General features: G+C 46.2%; 1 protein-coding gene across 11 annotated transcripts; it reads right to left on the bottom strand.

Moving 5' to 3' along the window:
* Positions 1–6: 6 nt before the first annotated feature.
* Positions 7–17,587, bottom strand: LOC311134279 (uncharacterized protein). 11 transcript variants are annotated; one of them, XM_084167909.1, is made up of 13 exons: positions 17,532–17,587; positions 16,655–16,769; positions 16,148–16,338; positions 13,485–13,571; positions 13,206–13,399; positions 11,427–13,058; positions 11,128–11,193; positions 10,869–11,009; positions 9,669–9,803; positions 9,122–9,223; positions 7,995–8,188; positions 7,782–7,842; positions 7–334 (listed from the first exon to the last, which is right to left on the bottom strand). In XM_084167909.1, the coding sequence occupies exons 6-9, from the start codon at positions 12,257–12,259 to the stop codon at positions 9,728–9,730; spliced, it is 1,116 nt and encodes a 371-aa protein (XP_084024035.1). In that variant the 5' UTR covers positions 12,260–13,058; positions 13,206–13,399; positions 13,485–13,571; positions 16,148–16,338; positions 16,655–16,769; positions 17,532–17,587; the 3' UTR covers positions 7–334; positions 7,782–7,842; positions 7,995–8,188; positions 9,122–9,223; positions 9,669–9,727. The 11 variants fall into 11 exon arrangements, with proteins under 11 accessions (XP_084024035.1, XP_084024037.1, XP_084024036.1 ...); XM_084167910.1 differs by lacking the exon at positions 7–334 and adding an exon at positions 6,862–7,681; XM_084167911.1 differs by lacking the exon at positions 7,782–7,842.
* Positions 17,588–20,897: the final 3,310 nt, after the last annotated feature.

Here is a 20,897-nt window from a genome sequence, read left to right as displayed (position 1 = left end):
CAGCACTCAGCTTTTTGATGATTATGCTCTTCTTGTGTTTTGCAGCTTCTTGTATTCTTGTGCATAACGTTTTCCTTGTCATTACTGTTTGAGGTTGCAAGGTTTCTATCAAAGTCTTGAAGGATGGCGTCTCAACCACAGAAAATGGTTGGTTGGCCTCACATACAAAATTTAGCACCAGCTTGTCAAGCGTTGCTTGTGTTACCCGTCCTGGGGCAGCGAAGGCTGTGATTTTTGCATTTTTCACAAGAGTATCACTGGAAGAGGAGGACTTACGCTTTCTGTGGTTCTCTAGTAAGTCTGTGTACTTTGCCAGTTTGTTGGGGAGAACCCTCTGTGGATAAAAAAAAATCTGTAATTTTCATCATACACGTCAACTATGACAGACAAATTGACAAATTTGTTTCCAGAAAATCACATTGTAGGATTCTTTATGAATTTATTTGCAAATTATGGTGGAAAATAAGTATTTGGTCACCTACAAACAAGCAAGATTTCTGGCTCTCACAGACCTGTAACTTTTTCTTTAAGAGGCTCCCCTGTCCTCCACTCGTTACCTGTATTAATGGCACCTGTTTGAACTTGTTATCAGTATAAAAGACACCTGTCCACAACCTCAAACAGTCACACTCCAAACTCCACTATGGCCAAGACCAAAGAGCTGTCAAAGGAACCAGAAACAAAATTGTAGACCTGCACCAGGCTGGGAAGACTGAATCTGCAATAGGTAAGCAGCTTGGTTTGAAGAAATCAACTGTGGGAGCAATTATTATGAAATGGAAGACATACAAGACCACTGATAATCTCCCTCGATCTGGGGCTCCACGCAAGATCTCACCCCGTGGGGTCAAACTGATCACAAGAACGGTGAGCAAAAATCCCAGAACCACACGGGGGGACCTAGTGAATGACCTGCAGAGAGCTGGGACCAAAGTAAAAGCCTACCATCAGTAACACACTACGCCGCCGGGGACTCAAATCCTGCAGTGCCAGACGTGTCCCCCTGCTTAAGACAGTACATGTCCAGGCCCGTCTGAAGTTTGCTAGAGTGCATTTGGATGATCCAGAAGAGGATTGGGAGAATGTCATATGGTCAGATGAAACCAAAATATAACTTTTTGGTAAAAACTCAACTTGTCGTGTTTGGAGGACAAAGAATGCTGAGTTGCATCCAAAGAACACCATACCTACTGTGAAACATGGGGGTGGAAACATCATGCTTTGGGGCTGTTTTTCTGCAAAGGGACCAGGACGACTGATCCGTGTAAAGGAAAGAATGAATGGGGCCATGTATCGTGAGATTTTGAGGGAAAACCTCCTTCCATCAGCAAGGGCATTGAAGATGAAACGTGGCTGGGTCTTTCAGCATGACAATGATCCCAAACACACCGCCCGGGCAACGAAGGAGTGGCTTCGTAAAAAGCATTTCAAGGTCCTGGAGTGGCCTAGCCAGTCTCCAGATCTCAACCCCATAGAAAATCTTTGGAGGGAGTTGAAAGTCCGTGTTGCCCAGCGACAGCCCCAAAACATCACTGCTCTAGAGGAGATCTGCATGGAGGAATGGGCCAAAATACCAGCAACAGTGTGTGAAAACCTTGTGAAGACTTACAGAAAATGTTTGACCTGTGTCATTGCCAACAAAGGGTATATAACAAAGTATTGAGAAACTTTTGTTATTGACCAAATACTTATTTTCCACCATAATTTGCAAATAAATTTATTAAAAATCCTACAATGTGATTATCTGGAGAAAAAAAATCTCATTTTGTCTGTCATAGTTGACGTGTTCCTATGATGAAAATTACAGGCCTCTCTCTGTCACAAGCTGGGCTAGAACTCAGGTCTCAGATGTGGAGAGTTGGGTGTTCTACCCCTTAGCCACAGAGGAGGTATAGTTGGACCCAAATGAAACACCCAAGGCAATACTCCAGGTAAGTAGATTTAATGTAAAAAAAAGTTCTTTGCACTTCAAAAATAGTCCAACAAAAGTTCTTCTCAGAATGAGGTATATTAACAGAGGTAGAGTAACAAAACAGGAGGCAAAACAAAATAACTCCACGAGGGGAGAAAAACAAACTAAAGATAACTTAGAAAAGCTTACTTGGAAAGACACGGTGGGACAAAGCAGGAGACACATAGCCAGGACTCAAAAACCAAGTGAGGAACAAGGGGAAAACACACAGCTAAAATACACTAGGGGAAACAAGGCACAGGTGACCTGGATTAAGCTAATAAGGACACACGAGGAAGAACTAAGGCAGAGGGGAACACAGATGACCTCTAGAGGCCCGGAGACAAACAGGAGGCAGGAAGCTGACAGGACCCCCTCCTCTAGGAACGACTCCTGACGTTCCTTCCAGAACACCCTGGCCTCAGGGTGCGAAAATCTCGGATCAAACCTGGGTCCAGGATGTCCTTGGCTGGAACCCAGGAGCGCTCCTCTGGCCCGTAGCCCTCCCAGTCCACCAGATACTGCAGAGAGTTCTGGACCCTCCGGGAGTCCAGTATCCGGCGGACTGTGTAGGCAGGCTGGCCGTCAATGATCCTGGGAGGTGGCGGGGTTCTGCGTGGGGGGGCAAAGGGAGAAGACAAGACAGGTTTAAGTAGTGAAACATGGAAAGTGGGGTTAATTCTAAGGGAGCGAGGGAGAACCAAACGATAAGAAACAGGGTTAACTTTTCTTGCAATGCGGAAAGGGCCGATGTATCTCTGGGAAAGCTTCTTGGATTCGACCCGGAGGGGCAGGTTCTTAGTGGCCAACCAAACTCTCTGACCAGCTCGGAAACTAGGGGCCGTCCGGCGGCGGCGATTGGCCTGACTTTGGTATCTCTGGGAGGTCCGAAGGAGGGTACGCCTGGCCTTCTTCCAGGTCCGCCTACAGCGTTGGACAAAGCGCTGGGCCGAGGGAACACCAACTTGCGCCTCTTCCTCTGGAAATAATGGAGGGGTGTAATCGAACTGGCATTCGAAGGGGGACAATCCGGTGGCTGAGGACTGGAGGGTGTTGTGGGCATATTCAGCCCAAATGATATAGGTGGCCCAAGACGTGGGATTACTGGCCGCCATACACCGCAGGGTGGTCTCCAGATCCTGATTAATCCGTTCCGTTTGGCCATTAGACTCTGGATGGAACCCCGACGATAGGCTGGCTGTGGCCCCAATAAGCCTGCAGAAGGCCCCCCAAAACCGGGACGAGAATTGGGGACCTCGGTCGGAGACCACGTCCAGGGGAACTCCAAATATCCGGAAGACATGGTTCATGAGGAGCTCAGCAGTCTCCTTAGCCGAGGGCAGCTTGGGCAGGGGAATAAACCGGGCAGCCTTAGAGAACCGGTCTACCACCACTAGGATGACGGTGTTGCCCTGGGATGGAGGAAGTCCCGTAACAAAGTCCAGAGAAAGGTGTGACCATGGCCTTCGAGGAACAGGTAAGGGATGGAGCAGTCCCTGGGGTCGCTGGCGTGTCGACTTTCCCTGGTTGCACACAGGGCAGGCCTCAACATAGACCTGCACGTCCTTCTTGATGGACGGCCACCAAAACCGCCGTCGGAGGAATTCCAGTGTGCGAGCACTGCCTGGATGGCATGTCAAGGGCGACTCATGACCCCACTGCAAGACGCGGGCCCGAACAGAGAGAGGAACGTACAGGCGACCGGCAGGACCACCGCCTGGATCGGGCTCATGGACAAGGGCCTCTCGTACCCCTCTTTCTAGTTCCCACTGAAGAGGTGCGACGATCCTAGACCTCGGAATAATCGATGCCAAGAGCTTCTCTTGTACCTCGGGAGAGTAGGCTCGAGACAGGGCATCCGGCTTGACGTTCTTGGTGCCAGATCGGTAAGACAGGAGGAACTGGAATCGATTAAAGAAAAGGGACCATCGTGCTTGCCGAGGGTTCATCCGCTTAGCCTGTTGGAGATATTCCAGGTTCTTGTGGTCTGTGAGAACCTGGAAGGGATGCTGAGCCCCCTCAAGCCAATGGCGCCACTCTTCCAAGGCCAGTTTTACCGCAAGCAACTCTCGATCCCCCACGTGGTAGTTGCGTTCGGCCTCAGACAGGCGGCGAGACATGAAGGCACAAGGGTGTAATCTCCCATCCTCACCCCTCTGTGACAGGACGGCTCCCACCCCCACCTCTGAGGCGTCCACCTCCACCACGAAAGGTCTTTCTGGGTCAGGGATCACCAGAATCGGAGCAGAAGTGAAGCGGCGCTTGAGATCCTCGAAGGCCCCTGCTGCTTCCGGACCCCAGTGAATCTTGGTCCCTCCTCCCTTGGTAAGCGTCGTCAAGGGGGCTACCACCGAGCTGAAATTCTTAATGAACTTCCGATAGAAGTTAGAAAAGCCAATGAACCGTTGAACCTCCTTGACCGTGGCAGGTGTGGGCCAGCAGTGGACCGCTTTGACCTTCTTGGGATCCATCTCTAGGTGCCCGGGAGTGACAATAAACCCGAGAAACTGAGTCTGAGAAACATGAAATTCACACTTCTCAGGTTTAACGTAGAGGTGATTGTCAAGGAGCCTCTGGAGAACCCTGCTAACATGCTCCTCATGCTCCTTCAGTGACCTCGAGAAGATGAGGATATCGTCCAGGTACACGAAGACGAACAGATTAAGCATATCCCGGAGAACATCATTAATCAGGGCTTGGAATACTGCGGGGGCATTGGTGAGCCCGAACGGCATCACCCGATATTCATAGTGCCCCGTGGGCGTGTTGAACGCCGTCTTCCATTCGTCTCCTTGCCGGATCCGCACGAGATGGTAAGCATTGCGGAGATCCAGTTTAGTAAAAATGGAAGCCCCTGGAAGCAGCTCAAAAGCAGTGGCCATGAGAGGAAGGGGGTATCGATTCCGAACCGTGATCTTGTTGAGTCCCCGGTAATCAACACACGGCCTAAGACCCCCGTCTTTCTTTTCAACAAAAAAGAAGCCCGCCCCAGCCGGGGAAGTAGAGGCACAGATGAGGCCGGCTGCCAAGGCCTCCTTAATGTAGGTGTCCATAGCTGCGTGCTCGGGGGAGGATAAGGAAAAGATCCGACCTCTAGGAGGGCAGCAACCAGGGAGTAGATCAATGGCACAGTCATACGTGCGATGAGGCGGTAAGGAAGTAGCCCAGGCCTTGCTGAACACTGCCTTGAACCGATGGTAAACACTGGGGACTCGGGAGACGTCAACAGACTCTTGAAACTGGGTACTAGGGGCTGAGGGACTCTGAAGCATGCAGGTGAGTTGGCAAGTGGGACCCCAGCTAAGAATGGTGCCAGTAGGCCAGTCGATCTGGGGATTATGTCTGCATAGCCAAGGGTGACCCAGGATAATAGGATACTCGGGAGAATCAATGAGATAGAAGGTCTCCTCCTGCTGGTGTTGAGAGATGGTAAGTCGCAGGGACTGAGTCGCCTCTGTAACCTTTCCTGGTTCCAGAGGTCTGCCATCTAAGGCTGTAACTGCCTGGGGTTGAGGAAGTAGTTGGGTAGGGATCTTAAGTTCCTTAGCCAAGGTTACATCCAGGAAATCACCTGCGGCACCGGAATCGATCATAGCCTGGACCCGATGCTGGTGGCCCTCCCAGGACAGAGTGGCTGGAATAGCTAGGACAGCGTTAGTAGGAGGAGCTCCAATTTTCCCCATCACAGCCCTCCTGTAGCTGGGCGGGGACAGGCGTTTCCCGAAAGCTCGGGGCAAGTGGAGCGGAAGTGGCCGGCAACCCCGCAGTAGAGGCACCGACGCTCCCTCATGCGACGTTCCCTTTCGTTGGGAGAAAGCCTGGAACGGCCTAACTGCATGCTCTCCGGGGAATCCTGGAGCAGTTCAGGAGCAGGGGAAGCTCTGAATGACGGAGTCCAAACAGGAGAAACAGAGCTGCTCAGAGGAACCTGGGACTGAGACACCTGGCGGCGAGCCGTTCTCCGCTCTCTTAGACGATTGTCCAGGCGGATGGCCAAGGCTATGAGGGACTCGAGATCTCCAGCTGGTTCTCGGGTGGCTAACTCATCTTGAAGTGGTTCAGATAACCCTCCCTGAAAACAGACCCTCAGCGCTTCATCATTCCATCCGCTCCTTGCTGCTATGGTCCGGAATTCAATGGCAAAATCTGCCGTGCTTCGGGGACCCTGACGGAGAGACAGTAGGCGCTTGGAAGCCTCCCGCCCACTGACAGGATGATCGAACACCCGCTTGAACTCTTCTACAAATGCAGCGTAGGAGTCACAACAGGCCTCCTGGGACTGCCACACCGCAGAGGCCCAGGCGAGCGCCTTGTCTGAAAGAAGGGTAATGATGTAGGCAACCTTGGAACGGTCTGCGGGAAAACTTGAGGGTTGGAGCTCGAAGGTGAGGGAGCATTGGGTGAGGAAACCCTGGCAAGAGCTTGGATCCCCAGAAAAGGGCTTGGGAGGTGGTAGTCGGGGCTCCGCCACTGGAGAAGGCCTGTCGTCACTGGGGGGTGACCTGGAGGAAGGGAGAGGACCAGGGAGGCGTTCAAAGAGCTGGCGGAGGGAACTCATCATTTCGGCCAGGAGTTGAGAATGACTAGCCATCAGCTCTTCTTGTCGGCTGAGAACGGCTTCATGGCGCTGGAAAGATGCCTCATGTCGAGTGCTCACCGCCAACAGGTCCTGGGAACTGAGTGTTTCTGGGTCCATGATTGACTTGGTTTTTCTGTCACAAGCTGGGCTAGAACTCAGGTCTCAGATGTGGAGAGTTGGGTGTTCTACCCCTTAGCCACAGAGGAGGTATAGTTGGACCCAAATGAAACACCCAAGGCAATACTCCAGGTAAGTAGATTTAATGTAAAAAAAAGTTATTTGCACTTCAAAAATAGTCCAACAAAAGTTCTTCTCAGAATGAGGTATATTAACAGAGGTAGAGTAACAAAACAGGAGGCAAAACAAAATAACTCCACGAGGGGAGAAAAACTAACTAAAGATAACTTAGAAAAGCTTACTTGGAAAGACACGGTGGGACAAAGCAGGAGACACATAGCCAGGACTCAAAAACCAAGTGAGGAACAAGGGGAAAACACACAGCTAAAATACACTAGGGGAAACAAGGCACAGGTGACCTGGATTAAGCTAATAAGGACACACGAGGAAGAACTAAGGCAGAGGGGAACACAGATGACCTCTAGAGGCCCGGAGACAAACAGGAGGCAGGAAGCTGACACTCTCATCTTTTTAAGTGGGAGAACTTGCACAATTGGTGGCTGACTAAATACTTTTTTTCCCCACTGTATATTACTTTGGTCATTTTTCCTTTAACCCATTAATGTTGTAGGTGCGCCTTTTTTCAACAGTTCCCAATAGAAATCTGTACCGCACCTGCTGCTATTTCAACCTCTAAATGGCCGCCTATGAAAAGCCAAGTGACATTTACTCCTGATGTACCGACTGTACCGACTGACCTGTTGCAACCTCTACAACCACTGTGCTTATTATTTGACCCTGCTGGTCTTCTATGAACGTTTGAACATCTTGGAGAGAAATGTGCCCTTAATGGCCACGTACTGTTGTAATCTCCACCCGGCACAGGCAGAAGGGCACTGGGCACCCCTCAGAGCCTGGTTGTTCTCTAGGTTTGTGCCTTTCTAGGGAGTTTTTCCTAGCCACCGCGTTTCTACATCTGCATCGCTTGCCGTTTGGGGTTTTAGGCTGGGTTTCTGCATAGCACTTTGTGACATCTGTTGATGTAAAAAGGGCTTTATAGATCCACTTCATTGATTGATTGATTGATTGATTGATGGTAGAATTGTCAAAATACCAGTGGTAAAAGGTGTGTACCTTGATGAAACCTCAAAATGGTACGTACAACGGATTCAAAAATGGACATTTCAAACCGCAACTGTATGGGAACAAAATGGACATTACATTTTACAATGACATCCTTCATTAAAAACACCTATTTGGTATCTCTTGTATACAAAAACACAATGGAAAATACTGTGGCAGTGACCCTTTAAAACACACCTTGCAGAATAAACGTGTCTTCCTTACCCTCTAACCTCTTTAGCCTAGATGACCGCCACAGGCCCATCGGGGACGGGGTCCCAGACCGCAATGTGCTCGAGTCCCGCCTCTCGGTGACCATCCCCCGGTAGACAGAGATTGGTCCCAGCACAGATTCTGTGGGCCAGGCGGCTTCACCAACAACAAGCGGGCCTGCGGTAGAGGACACCGTTCCTGACCTGCTACCAGAAAAAATGAAGGGATAGAAGAGTTCCAAAAGGCACCTCAGCGTTTAACTACGAAGGTGTTACAAAGTAACCCTGACATTCAGTCTATGACAATTGTCCTCTGGCCTGGCATTCTGCTTAAGCCAGTCATTTGTTCTTGAGGCCTGTCATCTTGACTGTGAGCTTTGAGCAGTCCAGCTCCACAAACACTTTCTTGAATGCCTTGAACGTGTACTCCGGCTTTTGGGGGTGGCTGAGATTCAGAGCATACAGTGAGGGGAAAAAGTATTTGATCCCCTGCTGACTTTGTACGTTTGCCCACTGACAAAGACATGATCAGTCTATAATTGTAATGGTAGGTTTATTTGAACAGTGAGAGACAGAATAACAACAAAACAATCCAGAAAAACGCATGTCAAAAATGTTATAAATTCATTTGCATTTTAATGAGGGAAATAAGTATCTTGTCCCTGACATCCTTGGAGAGGTCTTTGGTCTTGGCCACGGCGGAGAGTATGGAATCTGATTGATTGATTGCTTCTGTGGACCGGTGTCTTTTATACAGGTAACACGCTGAGATTAGGAGCATTCCCTTTATGAGTGTGCTCCTAATCTCAGCTCGTTACCTGTATAAAAGACACCTGGAAGCCAGACATCTTTCTGATTGAGAGGGGGTCAACTACTTATTTCCCTCATTAAAATGCTAATCAATTCATAACATTTTGGACATGCGTTTTTTTCTGGAAGTTTTTGCTGTTATTCTGTCTTTCACTGTTCAAATAAACCTACCATTCAAATTATAGACTGATCATTTCTTTGTCAGTGGGCAAACGTACAGAATCAGCAGGGGATCAAATACTGTTTTCCCCTCACTGTATGTCATGCCAAGAAGAATGGCAGAAGCCTTTGCAAAACTCAGACCGGTGATCACTTAAGGATGACGCCTACCTCCTCTGGACCATCACTCGCCACGGCACCCTCCTCGTTGATCGCATAGATTTGCTTTACATGTTGCGCAAGGTCTTGCAGGAAATGACCCCCCTCAGCTTCCTGTAGAATAAATAACACACAAATACAGACATTCTGTCAATGTGGGGAACACATTTTATTCCACCTGGATTACGACATGCCCTTATTTGTTATCAGATTGCAGTGAACATTCTCTCCCTCTCTCACACACACACACACACGTGATCGAATATTCATGGATGAAAATGCTTTATTGCCCCCCACACGGTAGTCTTTAATGAGGCCACCTCCAGTAAAGCTGAACAATAATTCCTCACTGAACTCACATCATGACCCTGATATAGAATAAAATCACTGATCTCATTGGATTCAATCTGTGCATGTGAAATATATGAAATCACTGACCCAAGTATCCTATTTTAGCAAAAGGTGTACAATAGCACAGTGGGGCCCGTGGCTTAAATTGCAGCACCGAACATCAGCCAGCTAAATACAAAACAGTGCATTTTTCCTGAGGATACTTTACCATCCAGCATGACCCGCAATCTGTCTGAAAGTACTCCTCCCTTGGAATGGAATAAGGACTTAGGGGCTTAGGGGTGTCCTGCATAAACCTTGCCTCAAGATGCTTTGCGGTGAGCCTGTGGAATTGTTCATTGATCTGAAAGACAAATACTGAAATATCATCAAGCAAGGCTCATAACAAAGAGGTTTGTCATAGTGAAGACATCATTTGGCATTTTCTTTTTTTGCCTGCCGACTCACCTGAGAGGCTTCTAAACAGAGCAGGCTATCTGTCTCAACACGGTTGATACGCTACTAGCTAGTTCGCGCTAATACAGACAAACCTAAATTAGCTAACGTTAGCTTAGCTTAGAAAGTAACCTAGCTAGCTACCTACTAGCTAAAGGTAGTATGACACAAATAAGGGGACGCGGAAACGTAGCGTGGGACGCCGTATTCTCGGCATATTCAACAGCGTTTAAATAATGCATTACCTTCAACAATGTTATCTTGTGATCAAGCCATCAATGTTAGGTGATTTTTGGTGATGTCAAAATGTTAGCAATTAGCAAGTTTGAAATTTCAGTGAAAATACTATTTTCAGCTTTTTGATGAGCGGTTTTGAGAAAAAAAAACTCACGTATTATCGCCATTCGGGCCCCAGTTGTTGGCCACCTTACTATTCAGTTCCATTACAAGATATATCCGTTCAATTTTGTTCAAGAGACACACGGCCCGCGTACCGGAAGTGTTTGACTAGTTGGCTAGGCTTCCGGTAAAAAATATTGAATTTCCTGTCCAGTTTTCATTGCGTGGCCCGGTGCGCCCTCTTGAGGACGATTAAAAAATGGTCCATCAGCTACAATGTCTCATCATTTGTCTTATAGATTCATCTTATGTTTTGAGAAAGTAGATAACAGTTTAAATCTAAAATATGAGTATTAATAATTTACATCAAATAAACCTTTATTTTCAGTGATGTGCATTGACATAAACAATGAAAACACTTGGAGTTTGTTGCAGAGATGCACTTGGAAAGTAAAGGAAGAACTACACAAGAGTGGTTCCATATAATATAATTTTAGACTTTATAATAGCATTTTAGACTTATTTTTTTGTACAAATTGTACAAATAATTTCTTATGAACACAAACAATTAAATCTCGACCTCCATCCTTATATTGTCACAAAAATCACAATAATATTCCAGCTCCACCGCTACCTCTTGATCCCACTGCACACACCTGCAGTGGAACCAGTGCTGGCAGAAGTCACAGCACAACCATGGCACCTCGGATCTACACTCCTGAGAGGAGCTTGCAGGCGGATCACGCTCCCCGCAGCGAGCACAGCAGGTGGTCTTCTTTTATAACAAATAATAGATGGATTAATATGGTTTTACAAAATGTAGAAGTTCTTCAGCAACAATAGTAATTGATACAACTGAGAGAGAGAGAGAGAGAGAAAAACAGATGAAGTACCTGAGAGCGGTGCCATGGGTGGCGTGACCGACGTGACCGGTGGAGCTTTTCTCTTCCTTTTCTGTGCTGCAGTTTGAGAAAAAGTACTGTTAGACAGAGCATGTTTCATGAAAACCCTTTTCCACTTTTTTACACCAACACCTCTGGAGGAAGCCGCAGAGGTTTTGGAGGAGGTGGAGATGACTTGAGGGCTGGTGCTATGCACTGTAGATATGTAAAGAGATATTCTGTTGTTTACATTGCTGTTGTATAAAACAGATAACAAACAGTCATTTTTATGTAATTTAACACACGTTTACCTGTGGAGGTGGCGGTATTCAAATTGCAGGGGGCCAGGGACACCAGATGAGGCCGCTACGGTGGTGTGACCAGGGGAGTCTGAGGAGGCAGTTGGTCCAGAGGAGGCCGTGTTGGTGGTGACAGACAGGGTGGGTGGTGTGCATCGCGGTGGCGGTGGACAAAACCGCCGACGATGGCTTGGAGGAGCCGGTGTTTGTAACGGTGGGGTTGAGGGGCCGACGACGGTGTGGCCGGGAGAGTAGGCACGTGGCCTTCTGCAGCTGGGGACTCCGGCGGCTCCTACAGGTGTTGCACACCGGGAGGCACTGGCAGTGGTGATACAGCTGTCAGGAGTGGTTCCGGCAGGGGGTCCCGCAGAGGCGATGGCGCCAATGGTCTCATCCACGGCAGGCCTCTCCTGTGCCCTCTGTGTTCTGAGGGCTGCCCGACGCTCTTTCTCCTCTGTCTCGGCCCTCTCCTTCTCACCCCTCTCCTGCCACCGGCGCGTGTATTCCTCCCCGGTGAGGCACGTGGCGACCACAGCGACTCTTCTGTATCGGTCCATCCGATACTTCAGGACAGTAAGGATGTGCGCCAGGTCCTTCGCTATCAGCCCACCCTCTATTAGGGGGTGCTCTTCTAGAGCTAGGCCTGGGACTGGGACTGGAGATGGGGCTGAGGGTCCTCCTGTGGTCGCTGGGGAGGAGGCGCTGACAGATGGCACAGTGCTGCTGGTTCCAGGAGAGACGGTGGTGGGACACAGTAGGGACAGAGACAACATTAAACGGGACCCTTCAATGGCTGAAGGGTCAAAAAGGGAAGAGGCCACACTTATTAAACCCTTCCACCACATAGCGCATGGTACGAGTAGCGGAATACTCTGGCAAATTCTGATTTGTTTACCATATAGGAGTGGTCAAAATGGCTAAGGTCTCCAGCTACCTTGGAGAACTCAGCCTTTAAAGGGCCAAAGTATGCCACGTCCAGCGGCTGCAGGACACGGGTGCAGTGTGGTGGAAGACAAAGAAGTAGAACCCCTTCCCTTAGTGCCGCCGCGAGCACCTCCGGGTCCATGTGGCTATTGTGCCCATCGAAGAGGAGAAGGAGAGGGCGCTCCTTCACTGCATGCTTAATGAAGTGCAGAAACCACTTCCTGAACATGGTCCCCGTCAATGTAGCCACCGCTAGCCAAGGCTTGGGGGGGGGGCATCCAAGTGTGTAGTGGCCACCGGGGAAACACTTGGGGTAGATGATAAAGGGGGAGGGGGGAGGATTGGGGGGGGGGGGGGGGGGCATCCTCCCCAGCTGCGTTGACGCAGGCCAGCACTGTGATGTGCTCCTTGGTCCCAGGAGCCTGCTGGTACACGTGTTTTGCGGGCCGGGGAGCAAGCACTTTGTGCCTGCTCTGGTCGCTACGAAACCCAGACTCATCGCAGTTATAGATTTGTCTGGGTTTCTCCCTCAACCCACTCTCCTTCAAGTGCTTCTCATAAGAAGCGAAGAAGGTGTCCATCGTCAGACGCGTGCCACACTCAGCACTCCCCCTGTCCTGGGTGTCCGGCCTCCTCACGCGCAGGTTCTCGTGGCTCCTCCTGAACATTTCCCACCACCGCTTCCCCAGTGGTGGGATTGTTTCCCCTGGGTGCCGAAACCTACAATAGAATAGAATACATATAAGTGTCCATCCAGGATGAAAATGTTTGTTTTGGCATCCCCATACACATCCACATTTACATCACACACATTGAGAACAGTCAGTCCACCAGTCTACATACATAAATACAGAGAACACCAAATACCTGCATATTTTGTCGGCGTATTTCATCAGCCTCTGTCTGGTGAAGGGGATCCCACGGCCGACGCAGTAGATACAGTACTGCACCAGAGAATTTTCATCCTCTGGTGCAAGCAACGTGGGCGGTCCACTGCGACAACCACGGGTCACCAGGCCGCTCAGCCTGTCCGCCAGGGTCTGCCGAGGTACACCACGCACCTTGGTAGATAAGAAAACCAAACTGTTACTAGCAGATAAACATCACATACACACGGTACTCTCCTAATAACAAAATAAGCCTAACCTTGGCAGCCTGGGGGATAGCCATCCCTGCCCAGCAGTCCTCCATGGCACGGAACACGTCCACTGCTTCCTCTTGACTTTCTCCACGCTGTGGTGTTAATACATGTACCTAAATAACTTGGCATACTATACACATTTTGGAAAGATATCTGAATATGTATACACATTTACATTTCACAGCCAAGGCATTGAAAGGTGATGAACGTTTACACAATAACTAAAAGTGTACCCAAGTTTTTTGTGTGATGTTATCTGTAATGACAATTAGTGTCCCAATGAGTTTAATATTGATGGATACATTGTACAATTTGACTAAATACTACCTCGATGTAGCTGTTGTAAGACGAAACATACCCAACAGTGATAGATGTCAAACAGTTCACGGGTCAAAGTTCCAAATACATTTTTGCAGATTGTGCAAAACGCCTCCGTCTGATACGATAAAGCTTGACCACATTCCGCTGTTTTCGTGATATGTATTATCTAACGCTTTAAATGTTTTCCCTTTTTGCTGTCTTAGCACTTCTATCAACATTTAGCAACTAAGCTAGTAACATTAGAAAATCCGTTAGCTATTTTTCAGAGGTAAACAGATGGATATTACATGATGTGTGGTCTGTCGCGCAGTCGAATTTTAGAATACGCAGCGTGTTCCACTAAATGTGTACATATAACTTATTTGAAAACGCTCAAAACCTGCCTTCAGTTTCTCAAATTGCACTGAAAATGGGTGGTCAGCTAGCTAGAAGGGTGTCGTTAGAAGCAAAACGTACCGTTGAATTTAAACGTTGACCTCGCAGCGATTTAGTCATCCTACCGCTAGAGAGTGTCAGAGGTTTGGGGAAAATTAGCTACAAGTTAGCTAGCTAGTCTAGGCTAGGCTACGTTAGCTAGTAACACATGACCAAACGAGAGCTCGCTAACCATCGGTCACATACGACCCAACAAATGTGCAGACAAAACATGTCATCCAAAAAACTGTCATGCAGAGGCCCAAACTTTACAGTGGAGCACGGAGGCCATCTTGTGGTTAAATGTGGGTACTGCACCTCATGGTGATTCCCTTTCAGCATTTGCTCTTTAGGCCAGCGTTTCCCAAACGCGGTCCTGGGGTCCCCAAGGGGTGCGCGTTTTGCGTTTTGCCCTAGCACTCCACAACTGATTCTAATACTCCAGCTTGATGATGATGAGTTTATTATTTGAATCAGCTGTGTAGTGCTAGGGCAAAAACTCCCAAAACGTGGCCCGAGTTTGGGAAACCCTGCTTTAGGCTAATACTAGCCTATTAGGATGACTTGGTTCGATCGCTTTAATGGCAACTGCTGAACTCTGGTTTTCACTAATTACTTGTCCCAGGTCACCATTATGAATCCAATAGCAAAACAAATGTTTCAAAATTGCTCAATAGTGAAAAAAGGCCAGGAAACGATGGGTTCTCAGCAATATTTCACCAACAACCAATCACTATTCACGCATAGACATTAGGATCATCAACAAATATTCCTAAGTCATACTACAAAAGGGTTGTAACGAAATGGATTTGTCTGTTCAATGCAAGTTCAACGTCAAAGAAAAAGTGCATCACCACAACAAACGTGTCTTTAGATACACTGTAAAAAATGACTTTGTGGAATGTACTCAAGCTATTACAGTCAACAAAAGCACACGTCATATTGTTGAGTAGATCTTTTTGCTTGTTTTTATGAGTAGATAAGCTTGAGTAAGTTGAGTTGATGTGGTCCAATACATTGAGTAAAGATGATAGAGACGTAAAAATGATTATATTACGTTGATTCGACTCAAATAGACATTGTGTTATTTTACCTGAATGATTCATCCTATTATGTATTTAGACCAACTTACTTTGGATTCACTCAATCACATCCCTTAAGAGAAAAGGTATCCGGACACCGGGAATCCATTTATTTAAACATCAACGGTTTGCAAAACATCTGTTATTATGAGTTGACAAATTACTGAATTGCTATCAACACTGCAGGTAAATCCTGATTGCTGCAGGTAGGCAACACCGTAGAAATAGGAACTACAACACTAACAACAAGTGACATTTACTCCTGATGTACTGACTGACCTGTTGCAACCTCTACAACCACTGTGCTTATTATTTGACCCTGCTGGTCATCTATGAACGTTTGAACATCTTGGAGAAAAATGTGCCCTTAATGGCCACGTATACTGTTATAATCTCCACCCGGCACAGGCAGAAGGGCACTGGCCACCCCTCAGAGCCTGGTTGTTATCTAGGTTTGTGCCTTTCTAAGGAGTTTTTCCTAGCCACCGCGTTTCTACATCTGCATCGCTTGCCGTTTGGGGTTTTAGGCCGGGTTTCTGTATAGCACTTTGTGACATCTGTTGATGTAAAAAGGGCTTTATAGATCCACTTAATTGATTGATGGTAGAATTGTCAAAATACCAGTGGTAAAAGGTGTGTGACCTTGATGAAACCTCAAAATGATACAACGGATTCCAAAAAGGAAATTTCAAACCGCAACTGTACGGGAACAAAATGGACATTACATTTCACAATGACATCCTTCATTAAAAACACCTCTTTTGTATCTTTCGTATACAAAAACGCAATGGAAAATACAGTGGCAGTGACCCTTTAAAACACACCTTGCAGAATAAACGTGTCTTCCTTACCCTCTAACTTCTTTAGCGTAGATGACCGCCACGGGCCCATCGGGGACGGGGTCCCAGACCGCAATGTGCTCGAGTCCCGCCTCTCGGTGACCATCCCCCGGTAGGCAGAGATTGGTCCCAGCACAGATTCTGTGGGCCAGGCGGCTTCACCAACAACAAGCGGGCCTGCGGTAGAGGACACCGTTCCTGACCTGCTACCAGAAAAAATGAAGGAATAGAAGAGTTCCAAAAGGCACCTCAGCGTTTAACTACGAAGGTGTTACAAACTAACCCTGACATTCAGTCTATGACAATTGTCCTCTGGCCTGGCATTCTGCTTAAGACAGTCATTTGTTCTTGAGGCCTGTCATCTTGACTGTGTGCTTTGAGCAGTCCAGCTCCACAAACACTTTCTGGAATGTCTTGAACGTGTACTCCGCCTTTTAGGGGTGGCTGAGATTCAGAGCATATGTCACGCCAAGAAGAATTGCAGAAGCCTTTGCAAAACTCCGACCGGTGATCACTTACGGATGACGCCTACCTCCTCTGGACCATCACTCGCCACGGCACCCTCCTCGTTGATCGCATACATTTCCTTTACATGTTGCGCAAGGTCTCGCAGGAAATGACCCCCCTCAGCTTCCTGTAAAATAAATAACACAAAAATACAGACATTCTGTCAATGTGGGGGACACAGTTTATTCCACCTGGATTACGACATGCCCTTATTCGTTATCAGATTGCAGTGAACATTCTCTCCCTCTCACACACACACACACACACACACACACACACACACACACACACACACACACACACACACACACACACACACGTGATGGAATATTCATGGATGAAAATGCTTTATTGGCCCCACATGGTAGTCTTTAATGAGGCCACCTCCAGTAAAGCTGAACAATATTTCCTCACTGAACTCACATCATGACCCTGATATAGAATAAAATCATTGATCTCATAGGATTCAATCTGTGCATGTGAAATCTATGAAATCACCGATCCAAGTATCCTATATTAGCAAAAGGTTGATCACTTCCTGTCTTTTGGCATGCAAATGTCTAGCTAGCTAGCTAGTCTAGGCTACGTTAGCTAGTAACACATGGCCAAACGAGAGCTCGCTAACCATCGGTCACATACGACCCAACAAATGCGCAGACAAAACATGTAATCAAAAAACTGTCATTAAAATAATGTGCATTTGTCCAGCATAGATTTGACTTGCAAAAGTGGCTGATTTTTGCGCATCATTTCCTGTATTTATGTTAAATTATTTGGAATACATTCACCACACTAAATCATGTTCACACGCACAAACAAATAATTTACTTCAAGATTTAAAGTTTAAGAGAGTGAGTACTCAATTGGACGACATTTCATTGTTACATACCTAGTCTCGTCTCAGATCAATTTATTACCAGACTTCTTGAGGTAGTGACGTTTTTGTATTTCGCAGCAATAGTATCTCTTCTTCTGTCACTAACTTCGGGGTGCAGCGCATATGGTTCAGTGGCGCTCATCAGCGCCATCTACCGTCGGGGAGTTTGAAAAAGGAACATTTTGCTCTACTTACCGTGAAGTAAAATCATAATAGTCATCATCATAATAGTAGTACATTACAGTATATATTTTAGTAAAATAGTACAATTTAAAGGGAGTATGTCAGGGTCAATTACTGACAAATGAGAACACACTAATCCTCAGGGGTCATTTTGGGACAAAACGCACCACTTTGTGAAGGTTTTGTTTTGATTGAAGAGCAAGAAAAGTATTAATTGGTTCCACTTCTTTCCCTTCTAAATGCGTTTGCCTAAGGAAAGCCAGTATGCACATATCTAAATGTTATAAAACATTATTTATTTTTTTGCCACTCAGAACACAGACATTTACCTTAAGGGGAGTTACCCTCATTTTAGACTTCCCAACCATACATTTTCATGACAGTGTTCCTAATCTGTAGTAGGCAAAGCAGTTGAAAATCGGTAGGTTAACACCAAACCGTGAAGTGATTATGAATTCAGAGCAGTCGGATTAGGTCATAGTCAAATACATTTGAACAAATGAACAACAATATCACATGGAAAGTGATGTGAGCATTGCATTGTGGAAAGCAATGACTTTACAAGAACATGTATTGCAATGCGAAGCATGTATTTCTAGATTAAACACTGATTCAGTGTGGTGAACAAGTACCTGTATGATTTGGTGTGCTCTACTTGAACATGTGCTTAGAGTTTTGAAACCACTGCCTATATGATGAGCTGTTGTATTTATTTTTTTACCACATACTTATGAAAATTGCACCGGTTGAGAGATGATGGCTCTCTGAGCCTACGGTAAAGAGTACTTCTGATCCAGCAGGTGGTGCTAAGATCCCTCCCTATATTACTTGAATGATGAGTTGACTTATTCCTTATAGCTCGCTCTCTGCCAATAAGGCGGGCCAGCTGGATGTCCTAGGACACGATGGTCACCCTCTTTGCGTGGATGGCACACAGTTTGGTGTCCTCGAACAGACCGACCAGGTAAGTCTCGCTAGCCTCCTGCAGGGCCATCACGGCGGAGCTCTGGAAGCGCAGGTCGGCGATTTTTCTCCACAGGCGCTGGAAGGGCACAATGCGGACGAGCATCTCAGTGGCCGACGGATCTCTCTGAGACACGGTGCCGGGCCTATAACTAGGAGGCGCTCCTGCGCGCAGACTTGGCGTTGAGCTGCTTCCTGTAGGCTTTGTCAAGGGTGGATTTGCAGTCGGAGTATAGCCTCGAAATGCCCATGTGAAATGTATAAAGACGGCAGTGGCATCTGCTGATTGGACACCATCTCCCCACCACCCCGATTGGCCCGTTGCGGAGGACTCCTCTGTCGGTTACTGGAAGGGATGCTTTGCGTCTTTTTTTTAGGACAGCGCGCCCAACACAATACACTGGGCGCCCAAAACAATAGTCCACTAAGCGCGTGCGTACAATAGCACACTGCTGGCCCTTTGCGCGCAATAATAGTCGTCAAAGTCAAGAGTGAAATCTTATGTTATATTTTAATGCTAGCCTGTTATGGCAAACGAGGCCAATGGTACACTGCCTGCACACAACTACACACTGCGCGCCGGCAAAAGCACACTGTGCGCGCGCAACAGCACACTGACGGCCCTTTATGCGGAATATTAGTCTCCAAAGTCCAGAGTGAAATCTTGTGTTCTAATCTAATGCTTGCCTGCTATGGCAAACGAGGCCTAGTAGGTGTTATTGTTCATTCATGGCCTCATATGGGAACATGATATAGTGCCACACTGTAAACCCTAATAAGTTCACATAACTCCAAAATTATTTTGTAACAGATTACACAAAAATATTTTAGTGATGTTTTTAAATGTTTTAAGTTTACACAAAATACAAATTACATTTACAGTTGCCTTAAATTATCTCAATGTTATCTTATAAATATTGATATTCCTCAACTTATAATTAGGGAGTAATTCACTCAACATTTTCAATATTTTTCAACTCATATAATGTGGGAAATACACTCAAAATTTTCAATATTTTTCAACTAATAAATGTGGGAAATACACTCAAAATATTAAATATTCTTCAACTCATATAATGTGTTAAATACACTCAAAATTTTCAATATTCTTCAACTCATAATGTGGGACATGCAATCAAAATTAATTCTAAACTGAAATACTGATGTCGGTCCATTACACAATTATAATCAGCGAATAATGTTAGAAAACATGAAAGTGACACCACAGTGACAATTTAACTTTTTTTTTATTCAACACAATGTGCTTTTAAAAAGGCACGAATCAAAAGGAGCTCAGTCAAAACAAAGTGCTTGTTATAAATTAAAACAAAAAAGGAAAAGGAAATGACTCCATAAAAACAAAAATGTGTTTTAAAGTACATTAAGTGTTAATAGTTCCATATTCTGATAGTGGTCATTGCTACAGAGGGTAGATTCAGTATTTTGGGTCTCCATATCACACTATTCAGTAAACATTATGATAAAAACTCACAAAGGCTTCATGATAAAATTCAATAAGATTATAATTATAATCCATCCTCAACAGCAATGACAACTATTAGAATGTGGAGCCATTTAAAACGTTTTGGCACTTACTGTACCTTGAAGGCTGCAACTCACTTTTTTTTAAATAAAACATTCAAATAAAAGTACTGGTTTCTACTGTGCCGTACTTCAACTGGCAACATCAAGGTAAGCATTAGGTCACACAACATTAAACATGTATAGTGCATGAATTCAACAGTCGTTTCCCACAAGTACAGTACAAAAACTTGGGCTTGGCAATACGTCAATGTTGTGATATTTATCTATTAACAATCAATGTATTAAATCTGAGGTAGAAGAGGCAAACAGTGTAACATATTAAACATGAGGTAGAAGAGGCAAATTATTACATTTGTAAAGAGGGGAAAAAAACTAAAAACATCCTCAATACTCAGCTCAACAAATAGTCCATTCTGAGTGATTCACTCATTGAACAAATCATTCTTCAGTGTCAGTAGACGGCCTTTCAGTGGTTTGTTGTCCTCAAGACACATCACAACTTTTTGGATAAATGTGAATGTAAGCTCAAGATTCGTTGGGTACTGTAGGTCTAGTGCATAGACATACCCAAAGAGCAGGAGAAATGAGTCAGCCAGGTTTGTGGGACCACTCACAAGTATTTCATCTTCCACGACAATACAGATGCTCTCAGGGCTGAAGAGGGCCGCATCAGTAGTATCATCAGTG

The sequence above is a fragment of the Coregonus lavaretus genome (assembly GCF_964263955.1).
Source record: "Coregonus lavaretus genome assembly, chromosome: 8".
Taxonomy (NCBI): Eukaryota; Metazoa; Chordata; class Actinopteri; order Salmoniformes; family Salmonidae; genus Coregonus; species Coregonus lavaretus.
This window is presented reverse-complemented; position numbering and strand designations above follow the sequence as displayed.

Excerpts from the sequence above, each read along its gene's own strand:
- LOC311134279 (XM_084167909.1), bottom strand. The coding sequence starts at position 12,259 with ATGTGGTGGAAGGGTTTAATAAGTGTGGCCTCTTCCCTTTTTGACCCT. Across the intron at positions 11,194-11,426 it reads GAATACCGCCACCTCCACAG|CACAGAAAAGGAAGAGAAAA; the intron begins GTAAACGTGTGT and ends CTCAAACTGCAG. Across the intron at positions 9,804-10,868 it reads GTGTGCAGTGGGATCAAGAG|ATCAATGAACAATTCCACAG; the intron begins GTAGCGGTGGAG and ends TTTGTCTTTCAG.